This window comes from Pipistrellus kuhlii, unplaced genomic scaffold (assembly GCF_014108245.1).
Source record: "Pipistrellus kuhlii isolate mPipKuh1 unplaced genomic scaffold, mPipKuh1.p scaffold_m20_p_1, whole genome shotgun sequence".
NCBI classification, from domain to species: Eukaryota; Metazoa; Chordata; class Mammalia; order Chiroptera; family Vespertilionidae; genus Pipistrellus; species Pipistrellus kuhlii.
In genome coordinates this window covers 31210247-31229886 of record NW_023425404.1, presented here as the reverse complement: position 1 = coordinate 31229886, position 19640 = coordinate 31210247, and the positions used below count along the sequence as shown (strand labels likewise).

General features: G+C 40.9%; 1 protein-coding gene and 1 pseudogene across 5 annotated transcripts in view; both read left to right on the top strand.

Annotated features, from left to right (window-relative positions):
• Positions 1-19640, top strand: part of PIAS1 (protein inhibitor of activated STAT 1) — a 106387-nt gene that overhangs the window by 79144 nt on the left and 7603 nt on the right. For all 5 annotated transcript variants that reach the window (XM_036437817.2, XM_045581196.1, XM_036437812.2 and 2 more), the window contains exons 9-11: positions 2375-2535; positions 4603-4733; positions 5416-5596. In XM_036437817.2, coding sequence (XP_036293710.1) covers positions 2375-2535; positions 4603-4733; positions 5416-5596 — 473 coding nt within the window. The remainder of the gene's footprint in view (positions 1-2374; positions 2536-4602; positions 4734-5415; positions 5597-19640) is intronic.
• On the top strand, positions 8752-9381 carry LOC118730495 (annotated as a pseudogene).

Sequence of the window (19640 nt, the reverse complement as noted above, 5' to 3'; positions counted from 1 at the left end):
CATTAGTAAACTCACTTGGGAGTTGTTTTCTCAGTGTTTATTTGCAAATGATGCATATATCCACCACATCCTCTAAAAGGAAAGGGGAAATTTGTAATTATAAAATGAAGATATTCAAAGCTCAGTTTCTATCTGATACCAGGTAAAAGAAACCAGTATCCATTTGTAGATAAGTGTGGAATTTAGTGATTGCTTTTAAAAATCAGGAACATGAGGAGGATTAGCAAACTTTGTGATTCTTTAAAGCTAGGCATTTGTGTGACAGCTAATAAATAACAAGACATTTGAAAGGGAACTTTTCCTTTGCTGTACCTGTTTATAAATGTTCTTCCTGTGCTGTTCATATAGCAGTGTTCTTTAACTATGTAGGTAAATTTGTCAGTGTGGCTGCTCAACTCCAGACTCCTACTCGGGACTGGTTAGGAAGTGGTGCATACAACCTGAGCACACTGCATGAATAGTGACTCCTAAGACTCCTCCCTCCGCATAGCTGAAGCCTTATCACTACACCAGACCGCCTTCCTGCTATATAGCTGGCACATTTCCAAGTGCCAAGGACAAGGAAATTAAGCCAATATACTTTATTAGGAGGGGACACGCACATAAATGAATAGTTTGATCATGATCATATATGCATGGTAGAGTTGGAAGCATAGAGAAAGCTGTCCATTTTCTCTGTGTCCCTTCTGTTCATACTTCTCATACTGTAAACTGGCATTACTTCCTTCTCATAAGTTTATAGCACATCTGTGTCCTTTTTTTATTCTTCATCACTGCATCCTGTTGAAGTCAAGAGGAAACAGTGTTACTTAGAGATAGAAAAAGAAGCCCAGAAAGGGTAAGGGCCTTTCCAGAGGCACAGTGAATAATGGTTAACAATAACTTAGGGCCCCAAGTGACAGTAAATTTCCTTAGTAGACTAGGAAATTGCATATTTCCCTGAAATTATTCTAAGCCAAGAATCTTTTCCTCCTTTTTTCCCCCTCATGTAATTGATGATCTTTTTCAAGTTTTTATATTTTCTAAGCTTGCAAATGCGTAGAAAATCTTTTTCTGGTATCCAGCATAATGTGGTTATTGAAAATAGATAACTTCTATACTGAAGGCATACCTCAGAGATTCTGCGTGTTCAGCTCTAAACCATCACAGTATAGTGAGTTGTAGTCTATTTCCAGTGGAGGGTCTTGTCTTCAATTCGTGAAAAAACAGACATCTGTGAAACACTATAAAGCAAGGTGCACTAAAACAAGGTATGCCTAGATATGGCCAGTGTAGCCTCTGTGGATCCCACAGTGGAAATCAGCTGCGCACTGTACAAGGTGTTCTTCAGGGAAAGGGCATGTGATATGGCAGCTCCCTGTGGGAAGATCAATGGATGGCTTCTCTGCCTTGGGCCAAAGCTAACAGCTCAGGGACCAGATGAAGCAGATTTTATTGTGCATAGGACAGACTCAGCCTGTGTCAGCTTAAGCAACATTTGCAGGGCAGGAAGATAAAAATCTCATAACGTGCTGGAGGTGCTAGAAATCCTGGAGTGTTTGCTAAATTGCTTGTGATGATGCCCTGTGAGGGCGGGCACACAGAAAGTGCACACACTTGCCTGCCTTCTCAGAGCTGTCATTCAGTAGTTAAGTCAAACATTGTGGGGAATGCATGTCATTCATTTCATTTTGACCTGGGTACTACTCTCATTCAGGTATCAGGTTGACAGTAATGTCATTATACCTGTATACTGTACTGCAATATTTACCAAGACATTCTTTTTTCCTTTCCCAAATTGCTAGTAAAAATGGTTCTAATTGTTTTGAATCAGGGATTATTTTAAGAATTTAGTGGAAGCACTCTTCTGGAAAAATGCACATACTTTAAAATTTTTACATATTCATTTTATGTATTGATTTATTGATCGAGAGGGAGAGAGAGGAACATAAATGATGAGACTCATCAGTGGGCTGCCTCCTGCAGGCCCCCCACTCAGGATTGAGGCCGCAACCTTGGGATTTGAACTATGCCTCCTGGTTCATAGGTCGACACTCAACCACTGAGCCATGCATACCTGGCCAAATTTTTACATATTTCAAGGAGTTCATGTCCCTTCCTCCCCGAAAAAACCTATCTGTGAGCTGTAGAGTGAGGGTAAATAACCCTTGCTGTAAACTTTACATAGCCACTATGTTTAATATCTAAATAAGTTCTATAATTTTTTAATAGTTGTTTTATAGAAAATATGTTTAATGTTCTTCCATATTGATGAAAAGTAAACAATGCTTTAAATCAGAATACATATATACATTGTGTATCAGGAAATATTTATCAAAACTTAAGTTTTGAATAACAGTTGTCTAATATTTACTTTTGTTTCCCTTTTTTAAAGCTTGGTAAAATGCGGCTGACAATTCCATGTCGGGCCCTTACCTGTTCTCATCTGCAGTGTTTTGATGCAACTCTTTATATTCAAATGAATGAGAAAAAGCCAACCTGGGTTTGTCCTGTCTGTGATAAAAAGGCTCCGTATGAGCACCTTATTATTGATGGGTATGTCACTTTAAAGTTTTTCCTTGTATTGGAGTTATCTGGGTTTGTTATATATCAGGTCAGATTTTCTGAATTACCTATTTTTAGGATTTTCATGATTCTACAAATAGTATTTTTCAAACTACATACTATTAACATTTTCTCTTTTTAACTTGATGTCCTCTTATTTGGAAAATGCATGCTTTACTGTCAATGCCTCCTGACTTTACCATTTAAGCATCAATTGTTCCAAGCAGGTTTCCTTCCTTCCTTTCCTTTCCTTCCTTCCTTCCTTCCTTCCTTCCTTCCTCCCGCCCACCCACCCACCCACCAGGTTGGTTGAGAGGTGACAGTCCTATCACAGAGACTTGGGTTTGGGTCCTAGAAGCCCAGGCCGACCTGGCCGATGGCCATCCCCATGAGGCAGGGTCTCCAGTGAGAAGGGTCCTACTCTGGGTCAGGATGGCTCAGGGCAGTGACCTCACACCTTCAGGGGTGTGGACGGACGGAGGGTCACGGCTGAGCCAACAGGGAGCCAGCAGGAATGCCGAGTCCTGAGAGGGGCTGAGGGGCACAGGGGGGAGGGGGGCGTCGGTACTGAGGGATCGGAGGGAGGGTCCAGGCCAGGAGGGTGGGCATAGGCCCAGGCACTCCCTGGGATCCAGCCCCAAAGGACTTAACACCTTTTTCTAACGTGAATCCATGTATCCCTAGTCATGCAGACCATATTAGAAGAAAAAGAAAAAAAAAGAAAAGAAAAAAAAGAAAGAAAGAATTGTGAAGCTCTGGTTAACTTCTAAAAATTGGGCTTTTTAGAAGTTAGCCTGTTTTTGGAGATTTTCTTATGCCTATTCCCTGCTCTAAGGGCTCCTAAAATTGATCAACATACTGAATGAGTAGCAGCTTTGTTTTGTTTTGTGTTGTTTTTTTTCTCTGAAATATGTGTGTTTATCTTTCTTGTCCACCTATAGCCTCATGACAATCTATATTTTTAGCACTCATGTTTTATCTACCCTACCAAACATCTTGGAATGTTCCTCTAAATTTTCCCCTATTCTCTAGCTTCCTCCACCCCCCCTTTTTGCCATTGAAAAAAAAAAAAACTTTAAAAAGGATCTTCTTGATATTTCCATACTCTCTAACAAAACACTCAAGGCAACTTATCTGTAGTATTTGAGATGTAACATGAGGAATAGAATACATTTAGCAATACAAAGGTATCCCAGAGCTTGATAGATGTTAGACTAATCAGTAGGGGGGAAAGTAAACATGCAATTTAATGTTTTATGTTTAATTTTAGATAGATAGCAATGATCATTAATAAATCTCAATTGAATAATATTTTACTAATTGTTTTAGATCCCCCCATCAATTGAGATTTCTTTGTTGTTCTAAAAGTCATGTATGCATACATATATATATACACATCTATAAACTTAATGAAGAATTGAAAAACATAGGAAAATTAAAAAGCTTTTGTGGTGTGTTATTTTCACAATTGTGATTGCACAGTATTAATTTTTTTTATTTTATTTCATTTAACATTATAACCTAAGAATTTGACCATTAGTTTTACACATTTTTTGCAAGTTTCAATTAATATCTCCATGATATTTATCAGGAGGCTTAACATTCAATACATGTCTTGTATTTATTGCTTCAGTTTATCAAATAAGATATGCTTATTAGAGGCAATTTGGGCTATGTAAAAAAAGTTATGAAGAAAAATAAGTGTAACATTCAGAGATAAGTGCTATTTCTGTACCATGTACACACAGAAATTTATTTAAGTATAAGGATTTCTTTTCTTGGCCTTTTTCTACTTTCTGTGACCATTTTCCCATGTTAACAAATGTTTAGAAGACTCATAATGTTTTCTTGCATAAAAGTACCATAATATAAATAACTATTGTACTTTCTATTTAGCTCTAGATTTTGAGAACAAGTATAACTTAATCTGGTCCACTTTCTTCTTTCTCAATTATACTTGTATAAAACATGAAGGATCTGAATGTTTTTTTAACAGTAATAATTCTAAACTATCTTCATTTAAAATGTGATATTGAAAAGACAAATTGTGTTTTATAGCTTGTTTATGGAAATCCTAAAGTACTGTACAGATTGTGATGAAATACAGTTTAAGGAAGATGGCTCTTGGGCACCTATGAGGTCAAAAAAGGAAGTACAAGAAGTTTCTTCCTCTTACAATGGAGTTGATGGTAAGTTTTTTTTTGGTTTTTTTTTTAAGGGTAGGCAATCTTCCTGCTCTTAAAATGCTCAAATTTTATTTAAAAAAACAACAACACTCAGTTCAATAACTCTTATTAAATTATTAATTACATGTTCAGAAGTCGTAAAGCTTCTTTAAACTCACTTTTGCCAGCTTTTAAAATGTTGTGGTATAAGATTTCAAAGTAATATAGTAAGTTTTTATAAAATCATGATTTTGAAATGCTATCCTTTTAAGTTTTTAGCAGATTGGTACAGATTCATGAACATTCTTTTACTTACTTTTTTTCTTTTCCTGGCTTTTAATACGGTTTTACTACAGAGGAGCTATATGACTTTTAAAAAAATGTTACCACTGCATTACTTAAGTTTATCAGATACTATACAGATAAACACATAATTCATAGGCTTTGCACTCAAACTGCTTTTATTCAGAAATGGACATACATTTTTATTGTCTTGATTGAGAATTATTTTTCAAAAAAAAATTTTTTAGCTAATACTAAATAGTAGTTTTAAACTTAGGCAAACAGAACCACTGTTGGTTTTCTACTGTCTGACTTCAGCAATATTGTAAGTCTAAACTATAATTGGCAAATTAACTCATGAACACTGAGAAAAAAAGAGGTGTCATAAATCTTTTTGTCTTGTGTTTTAATCATTCCCACACAGGATGCTTGAGCTCCACACTGGAGCATCAGGTGACTTCTCACCACCAGTCCTCAAATAAAAATAAGAAAGTAGAGGTGATTGACCTAACCATAGACAGTTCTTCTGATGAAGAGGAGGAAGAGCCACCTGCCAAGAGGGCCTGTCCTTCCTTGTCTCCCACATCACCACTAAATAATAAAGGGTAAGTGCTAAGACCTTAAAAAGAGAGTCATCAGGGAAGATAATTTTGCAAATAGGATCTTCCAAATAAAATAATTATGCATGATTATAAGATTTAACTTAGCAATTAAATAATAAGTTGACTTTTTTTCCCTAGTATGAGATATTCTTGAGGGGTTTAAATAATGCATTAAATTAGATATATAGAGCCAAAACCGGTCTTGCTCAGTGGATAGAGCATTGGCCTGTGGACTGAAGGGTCTCAGGTTCAATTCTGGTCAAGGGCATGTACCGGTTGCAGGCACATCCCCAATGAAATGTGTGCAAGAGACAGCTGATCAATGTTTCTCCCTCATCTGGTGTTTCTAACTCTCTATCTGTTTCCCTTACTCTATAAAAGGTCAATAAAAGTGTGTGTGTGTGCGCGTATATTTTTTAATTTTTTTTTTAAGAATTAAAAATAAAATGGTGGTATTTAAAAAAATTAAATATAGAATTCATCAAACCAAAATATGGTTTTAGTACAGTGGTTCTCAAGTTTTGGTAGACATCAGAATCACTCGGGGATTATTGTAACATAAATTGCTTCCTTACCCATCATAAGGACTGAAAATTTTTATATTCCTAAATAATTTCCCAAGTGGTCCAGTGCTCATAGGATTTAGAACATGTACTCAATTTGGAAAGTATATGTCATAAAATTAACCCTAAGTAGAATGTTCAAGGTAGAAAGCAGAGGAAGACGAGATAAATCCTTTAACTTGCCTCAGTGTGTAAGACTGGCAGTGAAAAAAGTCTAAGACTTAAGTTGCAATACACTTAATGCTTTTAAAAAATATATATATTTGTAAAAGAAGGAATTCTTACCATTTTGTAACAGCATGGATGGAACTGGACAGCATTATGCTAAGCAAAATAAGCCAGTCAGAGAAAGATAAATATCACATGATCTCACTCATTTATGGAAATAATGAACAACATAAACTGATGAACAAAAACAGATCCACAGACAGAGAAGCAGTGATTAGACCGTCAAACCTGAGAGGGAAGGTGGGGGAGGGGAGGGGTAAAGGGGAGAGATCTTGTATGCATGCATGTACCTTGTTTGCAGGCATATAAGCCTAACTACTGGATACAGACACCAGGGGCTTGAGGGCATTAGGTTGGGGGTGGGGAAGCAATGGAAGGATAAGGACACATATGTAATAATAAAGAAAAGAAAAAGAAAAATATATTTGTTTTGGTTTCAGAGAGGAAGGGAGAGGGAGACAGAGATAGAAATATCAATAATACAAGAGAATTATTGATTGGCTGGCTGCCTCTTGTATGCCCCACATGATATAGAGCCCACAACCCTGGGTTGTGCCCTGACCAGCAATTGAATCATGACCTTTTGGTTCATAGGTTGACACTCAACCACTGAGCCAAACCAGGCAGGCTAATGCTTTCTATATTGCAGATTCGTTTCCCATTAAGTCTCATCCTACCTAATAAAGGAGTAATATGCAAATCAACCATTATTCTGCTATACCCACCAGCCAATCAGAGCAAGTATGCAAATAAACCCAACCAAGATGGCTACAGCCACAGAGAGCAGGAGGGAGGCTTGGGTTTCCCAGGCAACAGAGGAAGCCTAGCTTTCCACCTGCCCTTGCCGGCCTAGGTCTCCACTCAGAGCTATAAAGTTTCAATTATAGAAGGTAAATAAATCCAAACAGATATGGCTGCTGGCCAAGCAGCCAGCAGGAGGCTTGGCTCCGCTCCAGGCTACAAAGTTTCAATTGTAGAAGGTAAATAAATTCCAGATACCAGGGCTGCTTCTTGGGTCACCAGGGGCCGTGGCTGGCCTGCAAACCACCACAGGCCCCTCGCTCAGACAGCCCCATGTTCCAAGGGAACCCCCACCCTGATCTGGGACACCCTTCAGGGCAAACCAGCTGGCCCCCACCCATGCACCAGGCCTCTATCCTATCTGATAGAGTAATATGCAGATTGACCATCACTCCAACACACAATAGCTGCCCCTATGTGAACACAAGATGGCCAGCAGGGAAGGGCAGTTGGAAGGCACCAGGCCTGCAAGGAAGGGCAGTTGGAGGCGATCAACCCTGCAGGGGAGGGCAGTTAGGTGTGTCCAGGCCAGCAGAGGAGGAAAGTTGGAGGCAAACAGACTGGTAGGGGAGCAGCTAGACATCAATCAGGCTGGCATGGGAGTGGTTAGGGGGTGATCAGGCTGGCAGGCAGAGGTGGTTAGGGACAATCAGGAAGGCAGGCAGGCGAGCAGTTGGGAGCCAGCAGTCCTGGGTTGTGAGAGGGATGTCCGACTGCCTGTTTAGGGGATCGGGCCTAAAAAGGGAGTCAGACATCCCTCGAGGGGTCCCAGATTGGAGAGGGTGCAGGCTGGGGTGAGGGACACCCCCCACAACCCATGCAGGAATTTCATGCACCGGGCCTTTCGTTCTATATAAGATATTCCATGCTAAATAAACATGGGTGAAAATAAAATGGTATATACTGTCTTAACCTTGAAGGGTTCAACACATCGTAGAAGATGATAAAACAAGCTAACTCTAGTTGTACTCTTAAACAGACTGTTAGTCTCCTAGACACAGTGGGGATTCTTAGCAAAAAGACTCTGCTTTGCTGTGAAGCACAATAATAGCCCACTAAAGATTAGAAATAAGCCCTTGTAGGGAGTCCTTCTAGGGCAAGGCGGCTGGGTCCATGGCGGCCACAGCCACGGGCAGGATGCAGGAGCTGTTACGGGTGCCCCTCACTTGGGGAGGGGGCCCGGACCCATGTGTGGTGGGGACAGCTGCCTGGCCCTCCCTACTCTGCCTTCCCCAAAGTCGTGGTATCCCCCAGAGCTGGACAGTCTTATGATCCAGTGGATTTTCCTGGGGAGGCCAGGTCAGGGAGCGGGTGCCTACCAGCTGGGGCAGCAGGCAGGTGCAGAGACTGGGATTCAGGTAGGGATCTAGGCAGTGACAGAGGCAGCGGCTGTGCCCTGGGCTTGCCACCCCCTTCCCTTGGGCTTGGGGAGTGGCTGCATGGGACCGAGGGGATGGCCCAGCTGTTCGGAGCAGCAGCGCTGGACACCCCCCATGGGCTGGGGCTGAGCCGGGGACCGGGACGGGGGCTACAGGGGCTCCATGCCTGGAGGTCAGTCACCGCAGCATGGCTCACAGGTCCGGCATGCTGATGTTCAAGTGTGGTAGTGGGCGATGGGGCAGTGGGCAAGACATGCCTGCTCATGAGCTATGCGAACAATGTCTTCCCCGGGGGAGTATGTGCCCACTGTCTTTGACCTCTACGCAGTCAGCGTCACCATAGGGGGCAAGCAATGCCTCTTGGGACATGGCCGGACAGGAAGGCTATGATCATCTGAGGCCTTTATCTTATCCATTTACTGATGTCTTCCTTATATGCTTCTCTGTGGTGAGTCCAGCCTCATTACAAAATGTAAAAAAGGAATGGGTACCAGAACTTAGAATACGCACCAAATGTACCCTTCTTATTAATAGGAACTCAGATTGACCTCCGCGATGACCCCAAAACTTTAGCAAGACTGAATGATATCAAAGAAAAGCCTGTATGTGTGGAACAAGAACAGAAATTGGCAAAAGAGATAGGAGTGTGCTGCTATTGTGGAATGTTCAGCTTTAATCCAGAAGGGATTGAAGACTGTTTTTGATGAGGCTATCATAGCCATTTTAACTCCAAAGAAACACACAATAAAATAAAAGACTAGGATCAATATGTATAAACTTGTTTGATTACTTGAGAAACATCTTCAGTTGCCAGTGAAATTATCCATTTCTAAGAAAGCATATGAAATGCTACAGCTATACCCAGACCTCTTATAAATACTGAAGCAGTTTAAAACTTGAATGAAAAACAACCATGTCCTCAGAATTCTATAAAATTCATTAAGAATGTTTCTTAAAGTTCCAAGAAGCAGCAAACAGCATCTGAAGCTACAATTCTATCTAATTTAAAAAAAAGGGGGGGGGGGATATGCAAATTGACCATCACTCCAACACACAAGATGGCCTGCAGGGGAGGGCAGTTGGGGGAGTCCAGGCTAGCAGGGGAGGGTAGTTGGGGAGATCCCAGGCCAGGAGAAGAGGGCAGTTAGGTGTGACCAGGCCAGCAGGGGGGCAGGGGCAGATGGGGAGTGGCAGGCCTGTAGGGGAGGCAATCGGCCATCTGGGGAGCAGTTAGGCATCAATCATTCTGGCAGTGGAGTGGTTAGGGGTGATCAGCTGGCAGGCAGAAATGGTTAGGGGCAATCAGGCAGGCAGGCTGGCAAGCATTTGGGAGGCAGCAGTTTTGGATTGTGAGAGGGATATACAACTGCCCATTTAGGCCCTATGTGATTGAGCCTAAAGGGGCAGCCGGACATCCCTCAACGGTTCCCAGATTGGAGAGGGTGCAAGCTGGGCTGAGGTACACCCCTCATGCACAGATTTCATGCACCGGGCCTCTAGTCTATTATAAATACTTTATTTTAACTAGAAGGTACAATCTCTCACGGTTTTCATAGTTTAAAAAACTACAGTCACATCATGTAACTACATTAAAAAACAAAACAAAAAACAGTGCTATAAATGGGACTGCCTGGCTTAGACCATATACATCTCTGCACAGCCTTTGTGGAATCTGCAAACACACAAAATCTTCCTTTGTTCCAATTAATTGCTTGTATGTAAGTTGCTTTCTATTCCAGTATATCCAGAGTGGTGAAATAAGGAGGCCAGCCACATAGCCACAGGTCACTCCAAGCATGCAGGAGATGGGCCACACCTGAGGAGAGAGTGTGTGAGATCAAAAGAGAACAAATGTTTTTATTACTTGAGCACAAGTTAAGTGTAACCTAGATATTTCCATATTAAAGCTTTATGTGCTTTCTTAAAGAATGCCAAAAGTGCAATAAGATCATAACTGCATTTATCAGGAACACTAAAAACTGTACATGTTTTAATGTACATTAACAAGGCTTTTGGTCACTGTAGATTTAGTTTGATACTCACAAACTGCATGAGACTCATGCTAAAATTACAAAAATTTTGGGTCAGATTTGCCATAATCTTGGACTCAATTTAGCTTTCTGAAGTTGGTAATTTTGTTTGTGAATTTCCACATTGTCTTGTATATCAAATGAAATGAGAAGTGTGTATGCTGACCAAATCACACGAAACTTTAAATTGTGTTAAGGAGCAATGACCTAGAATTCAAGCATGTTACATGCAATTTATAACAAAACAATTGCTTCCGTTATAAAACTGATGTTACCTTTCAGATAGATATTGGAACCCTAGAAGAAGTTACATAACTACAACTTAAGTCAAACGCCCAGAGTATAAGTTAAACAAAATACCGGCTTCCAGAATCCATTCTGTTCCAGCCACATTATATTTCACAATATTACACCAAGCCAGAAGTAAATAATGTTCATTATTCCATCTACAAACAGTGCATGTTGGTCCCTAGGTGAAAGGCCCTGTTTTTAAAAACTTCATGTTATCTGTGAAGCTTATTTGGCATGCTTGAGCCACTTCCAACCTTTCTCTGGGGAAACAGGCTGTAGAACTGTGTTAGAGGTGAACCATCTTACTTACTATCTGTTACCTATTTAAGTTTCTGCTGTGGATCTACCTTATTCCACATAACGATGCAACAGACAACAGAGTTAACAGAGTTTCAGTGTGAATAAACCAGTGCATTTCAGAAAGGCATAATCTCATCCATGCATTTCCCTCAAGCCTTTTCTACATTTAAACTTACTGTTGCCTAAATTATGATTTTATGTTTTTGGTAGGCTCCTGCTAATTTCCATGACTTGAGCTTATAGCTATGACTATTACATAGATTGGTTAATGGAACATTAAACTTTTATACTTGAAAATGACAGCCTTAAATACTCATATCAGTCACAAATCTAGGATGATGCACTGGCTTGTCTGTGAGCTTTGTTGAGATTTTTAAAAAACAAGCATCATCTTCCTTATTGAAGTGTGGAGAGTCTACTGGGTAACTAGTCAGGAGCTTTCTCTCAGAACTGGACAGTTGGATGTCTTCTTTCACCCACGAAGCAGTAGTTCACATTAAGTACCTTTATGTATGCTTAAAAGGAATCTCATGTAATATTCTCATTTACTTTTGGTTTGCTGATTTTAGATAGAACTGAAAGGAATTGTATAAATCAATTAGTATATTATCTAAGTTGTTCAGCACATGCTATAAAGGAACTAAGTAAAGTCATGCATTTCTAACTTGTCTTTGGGGATTTGATAGGAATTCTTTTTTCTCAAACTCACATCTCTGGAATTCTTCACACTTGGTTTTGTTTTACTAGCCAATGAAAGTTAAAATCTAGAATTTGTCCTACCCTAAGAGAAACAGACTTAGGAATCTGAAAACTCAGTTCTGTTATCACCTGCTTTATGAATGAGCCTCAGTTTCCTCATCCTATATAATAAAAGTAATATGCAAATTATCACTCTGCTCTGCCCACCAGCCAATCAGGAGCAAATATGCAAATCAACCCAACCAAGATGGCTGTGGCCATGGAGATTGCAGGAGAGAGGCTTGGGTTTCTCCAGCAATAGAGGAAGCCAAGCTTTCTGCACAACCAGACGGGCCCAGGCCTCCACTCAAGGCTACAAAGTTCCAATTATAGAAGATAAATAAATCCCAAGAAAAATGGCTGCAGCCACAGATCTGGAGAGAGCAGGAGGCTTGGGTTGCCCCCAGTGATGGAGGAAGCCAAGCTTTCGCACCCCTGGCCTGCCTTGGCCTCTGCTCAAGGCTACAAAGTTTTAATTATAGAAGATAAATAAACTCAGATACCAGTGCCTCCACTTGGGTCGCTGGGGGGGTTGGCCTGCAAACCACCACAGGCCCCTTGCCTAGGCCACCCCACTCCCCAAGGGAACCCCCACCTTGATCCAGGACACCCTTCAGAGCAAACCAGCTGGCCCCCACCCGTGCACCAGGCCTCTATCCTATCCATGTGTAGTATGTAAATTTACCATCACTTGAACACAAGATCGCTGCCTCTATGTGCTCAAAGATTCTGCCCCCATGTGGACACAAAATGGCAGTGACAAGATGAGGATTTGGGAGGGACCAGATCTACAAGGGAGGGCAGTTTGGGCGATCAGGCCAGCAGGGCAGGGCAGTTAGGAGTAACCAGAATGGCAGAGGAGGGAAGTTGGGGGTGACCAGGCCTGTAAGGAAGGGCAGTTTGTGGGGGACCCAGGCCTGCAGGGGTGCAGTTAGGCATCAATCAGGCTGGCAGGGCAGTGGTTAGGGGGTGATCAGGCTGGCAGGCAGAAGCGGTTAGGGCAATCAGAAAGGCAGGCAGGTGAGCAGTTGGGAGCCAGCAGTACTGGACTGTAAGAGGGATGTGCAACTGCCTGTTTAGACCCAGTCCCGGTAGGGGATCCTTCAAGGAGTCCCAGATTGGAGAGGGTGCAGGCTGGGCTAAGGGACAACCCCCACCCTTCAAGAATTTCATCTACCGGGCCTCTGGTCTATAAATATGGACGTAGAACATATGATCTCCAATGTCACTCGCTTTTATCAACTTTTATGATTCTCTTCACAATTATAATGGTTGACCATTACCTTTTCAGCTTCACATTCTTAAGATGGTACAATCGTATGCATAGATGATTAGAACTTTAAGCAAAGATGATTATATCATCTGAACCTGAGATGCCTTAGGTACTCTATTGAACTTGATGGGGTTTGGAGTTTCCCATTGCTTATTAATAGCATTTTCATTGCTTTGGTTTTTGGGTATTTCTTTTTGCAAAATCCTTCCTGTCACTTTACCTAAAAACAAAAGATTTGTTTTCTAGTCATTTGTTTTCAGATTGTAGAAAATTGCCTTCTTTCCAGAAATACATCTTCGTTAGGTCTTCATAGAAATTCAGACTAGTCACTGAAAAACAAATTCAAAAAAAAATAAAATATCTGGGAAATAAAATACTTCAAAAATCTTAGTGACTTGAAATTTTTTTTTAATATATTTTATTGATTTTTTACAGAGAGGAGGAGAGAGGGATAGAGAGCTAGAAACATTGATGAGAGAGAAACATCGACCAGCTGCCTCTTGCACACCCCCTACCGGGGATGTGCCCGCAATCAATGTACATGCCCTTGACTAGAATTGAACCCGGGACCCTTCAGCCTACAGACCGATGCTCAACCACTGAGCCAACCGGTTTCGGCAGTGACTTGAATTTTATTAGTGAATGCAAATACACTGCTTCAAATAAGGTCATGTATGAATGAACTTAAACTTAACTTAATATTTTTTATATATAATCAGTTCTGACATCCTTAAAAGTAATTTTAGTGACTCCCTGAAATCTTATTTTTGCTAACTTATTCCTCATTCTATCTCTAAAGGTACATTTTAGGTTAGCTGATTCTGAATTATATTTCCATAAGCAGAGCCTGAATAATGGTGTTTTTTGTTTTGTGTGTGTGTGTGTGTTTAATATATTTTATTGATTTTTTTACAGAGAGGGATAGAGAGTTAGAAACATCGATGAGAGAGAATCATCGATCATCTGCCTCTTGCACACCCCCTACTGGGGATGTACCCGCAACCAAGGTACATGTCCCTGACCGGAATCGAACCCAGGACCTTTCAGTCCACAGGCTGATGCTCTATGCACTGAGCCAAACCGGTTTTGGCTGAATCATGGTTTTTATTGTGAATTATCTTAGTTATTTTAGACATTGCTTCCATTTGATTTTTAATTAATTTTAAGTACCAAATTAAATATTAGTTTATTGGTTGTTGCTTTTTAATGATTGTTAATTTAACAATGTCCCATCTTAACACATGGGGTTGCAAATAAAATAACATGCATAGTTTACTTAAAAAAAAAAAAAGATTAGAAATAAGTATATATCAGAATTACACTGCCTTTTGTTGCTGAATAAAAGCTGTTTTTAAAACTCTTTACAACAAATGGTAGTGCCTGGAGAAAGAATGTAAGTGAAAGGAGGAAAGTCTACAGAAAGCTTTGTTACAGATTTCAGGGTTCAGGGAAAAAAGTCAACACCAGGCTAAGAACAGAAGGCATTTTGTGCTTGGAGTCAAATTACTTTCAGGTTTGCTATTTGATGAAATAAAACGATCTTCTATTTTAAAATATTTCCGAGAGGCCCAGTGCACAAATTCATGCAAGGGTGGGGTCTGGCCGGGCCGACCCCAATGGGACAGATTGGGGCCAGTCCTGTCAGGAGGAGGAGATGGTGTGAGGATGGCTGGCCAGCCTGCCCCAATCGGCTGGGCCAGCTGGGGAAGGGGCTGTGGGAGGTTGGCCGGCCAGACCCACCCCTGATTGGTTGGGGGGGTATCTGGCTGGGGGAAATGAGCCACAGGCAGTTGGCTGGTCATCCTTGTCCCTGATCGGGGTGGTGGGAGCCCATCGTGAGGGGCCGGCTGAAGGGAGGGGCTGTGGGAGGTTGGTCATGGAGGGGTGACCTCCATAGCGCTGGTTCACTGGCCACAGTGGATGTCATAGCAACTGGCATTCAGGTCGCTGGCTTTTTATATATATAGATAGTTACTTGAAAGATTAAGTTGCAACAATAAATGTATAATCATAATAAATGTAGCTCCTCACTTGTTAGAGGACTTTGACTATTTCAGAAATCTTTGTGGTATAAGCAGACATAACACAGGATGGTATTTCCATTCTAGAGTAGCTTATCTCAGCATGCAGACAGAAGTAAAAACAACTAAAAGCATTATTCTAAACAAAATGAATATTTAAACACTAATTCTACCTCAAATACTACTTTATGAACATTTTACCTCTGATTATATGTAAACTGTATAATTTGCTGTCTGAATATACATTTTTTTTCCTTAAAGGAAGTTTTTTGAGTATTTAGAAATATAATATTTCTTCTTTGGATGTTTACTTTGTTCCTCCAAAAATAGCTTTGTTTATTATATTTGGAAAATTACATTAGGTGCATTAACTACTTCCTGAACTTCCCAATGCATAACTGAATCCAGGCACATAGTATTTGCAAATGCCAGATTTTTCTCTGTATTCAGATAAAACAAGCAACCTGGGAGTTTATGATATTTTTAGAAGAATAATGCCATGTTCAATACTAGTGGCCATTTTACAATAACGACTAGCCAATAAATAGAAGCCTGAAGGCAGCCTATTGCATTTGTTATTGTGTGTTGTAAAGGAGGAAATGCATTTCAGAATATTATCACAAAATTGAAAGAAAAGGATCGAGAATCCAAGATGGCTGCACAGGTAAACACCTAGCTGCAGCCGCACACAACAATTTCAATAAAATACAACTAAAATATAAAATGGACATTACCAGAACTACAGGAAAGTTGACTGACTGGAAATTCTACAACAAGAAGCAAGGAGAAAACCAGAAGGAAGAGCGGAGGAGCTGTAAAAGCCCAAGGTACGGAGACAACGCGGCACATGCGGAAAGGACGGAGCCGGAGAGGAGGGGCATCTGAGTGCCTGGCTGGCGTTCCCTAGCAGGAAGGAGATAAAAGCTCTGACTGTGCCGGGCCCCATTTCCGACTGCTCTGAACCCCAGTTCTAGGCCAGACCCCCGGGACCAGGCTCAAACAGAGGGAGCTGGGCTGTAAGGCGGAACCCCAGGGGAACGGTGAAAGGAGGTCCTGGAGGCGCGCACATTGTGTGCAGAGAAGGGACAGTTGGCTGTGCCGCTGGATTGCGCTGGCAGGAAGGAGACAAAAGCTCCAGACTGCTCTGAATGCCACCTCCAACTCCACTTCCAACTGAACTGAACCCCAGTTCCGGGCTCATTGGGGGAGAGCCTAGACTGTTTGGTAGCAGGCGAAAATCGAGGGCACCTTTCTCTCAGAGGTGCTTGCAACGAGTACTGAAGGACCCTGGGGATTACTGGGACTCAGGAGCCGCATAGGGCGGGGCTGACGGAAGCCAAGGCTGTAGGCTCCACCCTGAAACCCCGCCCCATCAGGGAAGCTGCGAAAATGCCGAGACAACGAAATAGATCTCAAACGAAAGAAATGGAGGACAAAAAGCGACTGGATATAGAGTTCAAATCTACGCTTATAAAATTTTTCAAGAATTTCCTAGAAAAGGTCGATAAGACCTATGAGGATATGAAAAGGGATCAACTAGAAATAATAAGGAATCAGCCAAGACTGGATTGGCTCAATGGATAGAGCGTCGGCTTGGGGACTGAAGGGTCCCGGGTTCGATTCCAGTCAAGGGCATGTACCTTGGTTGCGGGCATATCCCCAGTAGGGGGTGTGCAAGAGGCAGCTGATCGATGACTCTCATTGATGTTTCTAACTATCTCCCTTCCTCTCTGTACAAAATCAATAAAATATATATTTTTAAAAAAATTAATAAGGAATCAACAAGAAATGATAAGGGATCAACAAGAAATAAAGAATACATTGTCTGAAATAAAAAATACTCTACAGAGTCCTAAAAACTGAATACATGATCGCAAGAATCAAGCCAAAGATTTGGAACATAAAGAGCCAGAAGACACTCCTCCGCAGAAGCAAGAAGGCAAGAGAATCCAGAAAATTGAAGATAATGTAAGAAACCTCTGGGACAACTTCAAGCGAACCAACATCAGAATTATGGGCGTCCCAGAAGATAAGAGAGAGCAAGATATCGAAAACATACTAATAGAAATAGTGACAGAAAACTTCCCCCACCCGGTGAAAGAATTAGACTTACAAGTCCAGGAAGCGCACAGAACTCCAAACAAAAGGAATCCAAAGAGGACCACACCAAGACAAATCATAATTAAAATTCCAAGAGCAAAAGACAAAGAATATTAAAAGCAGCAAGAGCAAAGCAGGTGGCTATAAAGGAGCACCTATACGTTTGTCAGCTGATTTCTGAACAGAAACCATGCAGGCCAGATGGGAATGGCAAGAAATATTCAAGGTGCCGAAACCGGTTTGGCTCAGTGGTAGAGCGTCAGCCTGCGGACTGAAAGGTCCCAGGTTCGATTCCAGTCAAGGGCATGTATCTTGGTTGCGGGCACATCCCCAGTGGGGGGTGTGCAAGAGGCAGCTGGTCGATGTTTCTAACTCTCTATCCCTCTCAATTCCTCTCTGTGTAAAATCAATAAAATATATATTTTTTTAAAAATATTCAAGGTGATGAATAGTAAGAACCTACAGCCAAAGATAATCTACCCAGCAAAGCTATCACTCAGAATCAAAGGCCAGATAAAGAGCTTCACTAATAAAAAAAAGCTAAAGGAGTTCATCACCACCAAACCAGAATTATATGAATTGCTGAAGGGGGTTCTTTCGGAAGAGAAAGTAAATAAAGATAAAAATTATGAACAACAAATACGAATCTAAAATCCAAGGAAATTTAAAAAAATCTGATAAACAATATTAACTGTTGAATATAATAGAATCAGAGGTATGGAGGGGGAGTGAACTGACGATTCTTGGGGCAAAGGGGAGAGGGGGATGTGGGAAGAGACTGAACATAAACTGCACCTATGGATGAGGATAATGGGGGGTAGGGAAAGGGCAGAGGGTGGTTTGGGAACCTGGTGGAGGAGAGCAATGGGGGGTGGAGGGGAAGGAACATTTGTAATAATATGAACAATAAAAATTTATTTTTTTTAAAAAAAGGATCTAGGCAGGAATTAGAAAGGAAAAAAGATCAGTAAATTTAAGTCTTCAGCCACTGAGTGTTTAGTATTCATCCAGGCATTTCCCTTGCTGTTTGGTATACCAAGATGTGTTCAAACACTAGCATTTCAGCTGCCTCCTTCTCTCTTGTAATCCCTTGGGCATTGTCAGGGGAGACAGCTAATGGAAAATGCTAGTTTTTATAGATGGAAGAGATTTAATTGTTTCCATTAGATGAAACATTTTTATGAAGTGGATGAGAGTGTATTTTATGCTTTGTATCCCATTCATAAAATGTGGTAGATGTTTATAACTGGAGCTCCATTCCTGGAAATTCAACCTTGGCTTTTTTTTTTTTTTTTTTTTTTTCAGAGAGGAAGGGAGAGGGACAGAGAGATAGAAACATCAATGATGAGAGAGAATCATCAATTGTCTACCTCCTGCATACTCCCCACTGGGGATTGAGCCCACAACCAAGCTATATGCCCTTGACCAGAATCAAAACTGGGACCCTTCACTTTGCAGGCCAACGCTCTATCCACTAAGCCAGTGTTTTTCAACCTTTTTTGGGCAAAGGCACACTTGTTTCATGAAAAAAATCACGAGGCACACCACCATTAGAAAATGTTAAAAAATTTAACTCTGTGCCTATATTGACTATATATAAAGTAATTCTCTTGAATAGGAATCAAATAAACACAAAGAAAGTATTTTATAATTACTTTATTATGAAATATTAAGTAAACAAAATAGTGAAAAATTATAAAATTCTTGTCTGCACCTACGGCACACCAGGCAACATCTGTGCCGCGGAACAGCGGTTGAAAAACGCTGCACTAAGCCAAACCAGCTAGGACCAACCTTGGCATCTTTTTATGTAATCTATACCATGAAAATTGCATCTCCACACCCCATGTACTTTACATGAAGTTTTAAAAGAAAAGATGGCCTCTTTATGCCTTTTTTCTTTTATTTTCTATAATTTATATATAATACATACCTATTAGCCTTCTAAAGGTTGGAATACCACATGATCCTTGTGTTTGGACTTAGGACTATTACAATTATTTTATTTTATTTTTAAAATTTCAGTTCTTTTTCCTTTCCTCCTTCTTTTTGCTTCTTGCCTAATTTTTGGTAAAGAAAAATTATTTGACTACTCAGCTACTTAAACATTTCACTCTATTCCAAAATCCCATTTTTTGTATTATATTCCCCCCCACCCCCCTTATCCCATTCTCCCTTTAAAAACTCCACACCTGTTCATTATGAGCATCTCTTCTCCTTGTCTTGCTGTCTTTGTTCATTCAGCAGGCCTTTTATGTAAACAGTGCCAGGCAATGAATATGCCAAGATAAACAGTACCTAGTTTTTGTTCTCATAAAGCTTA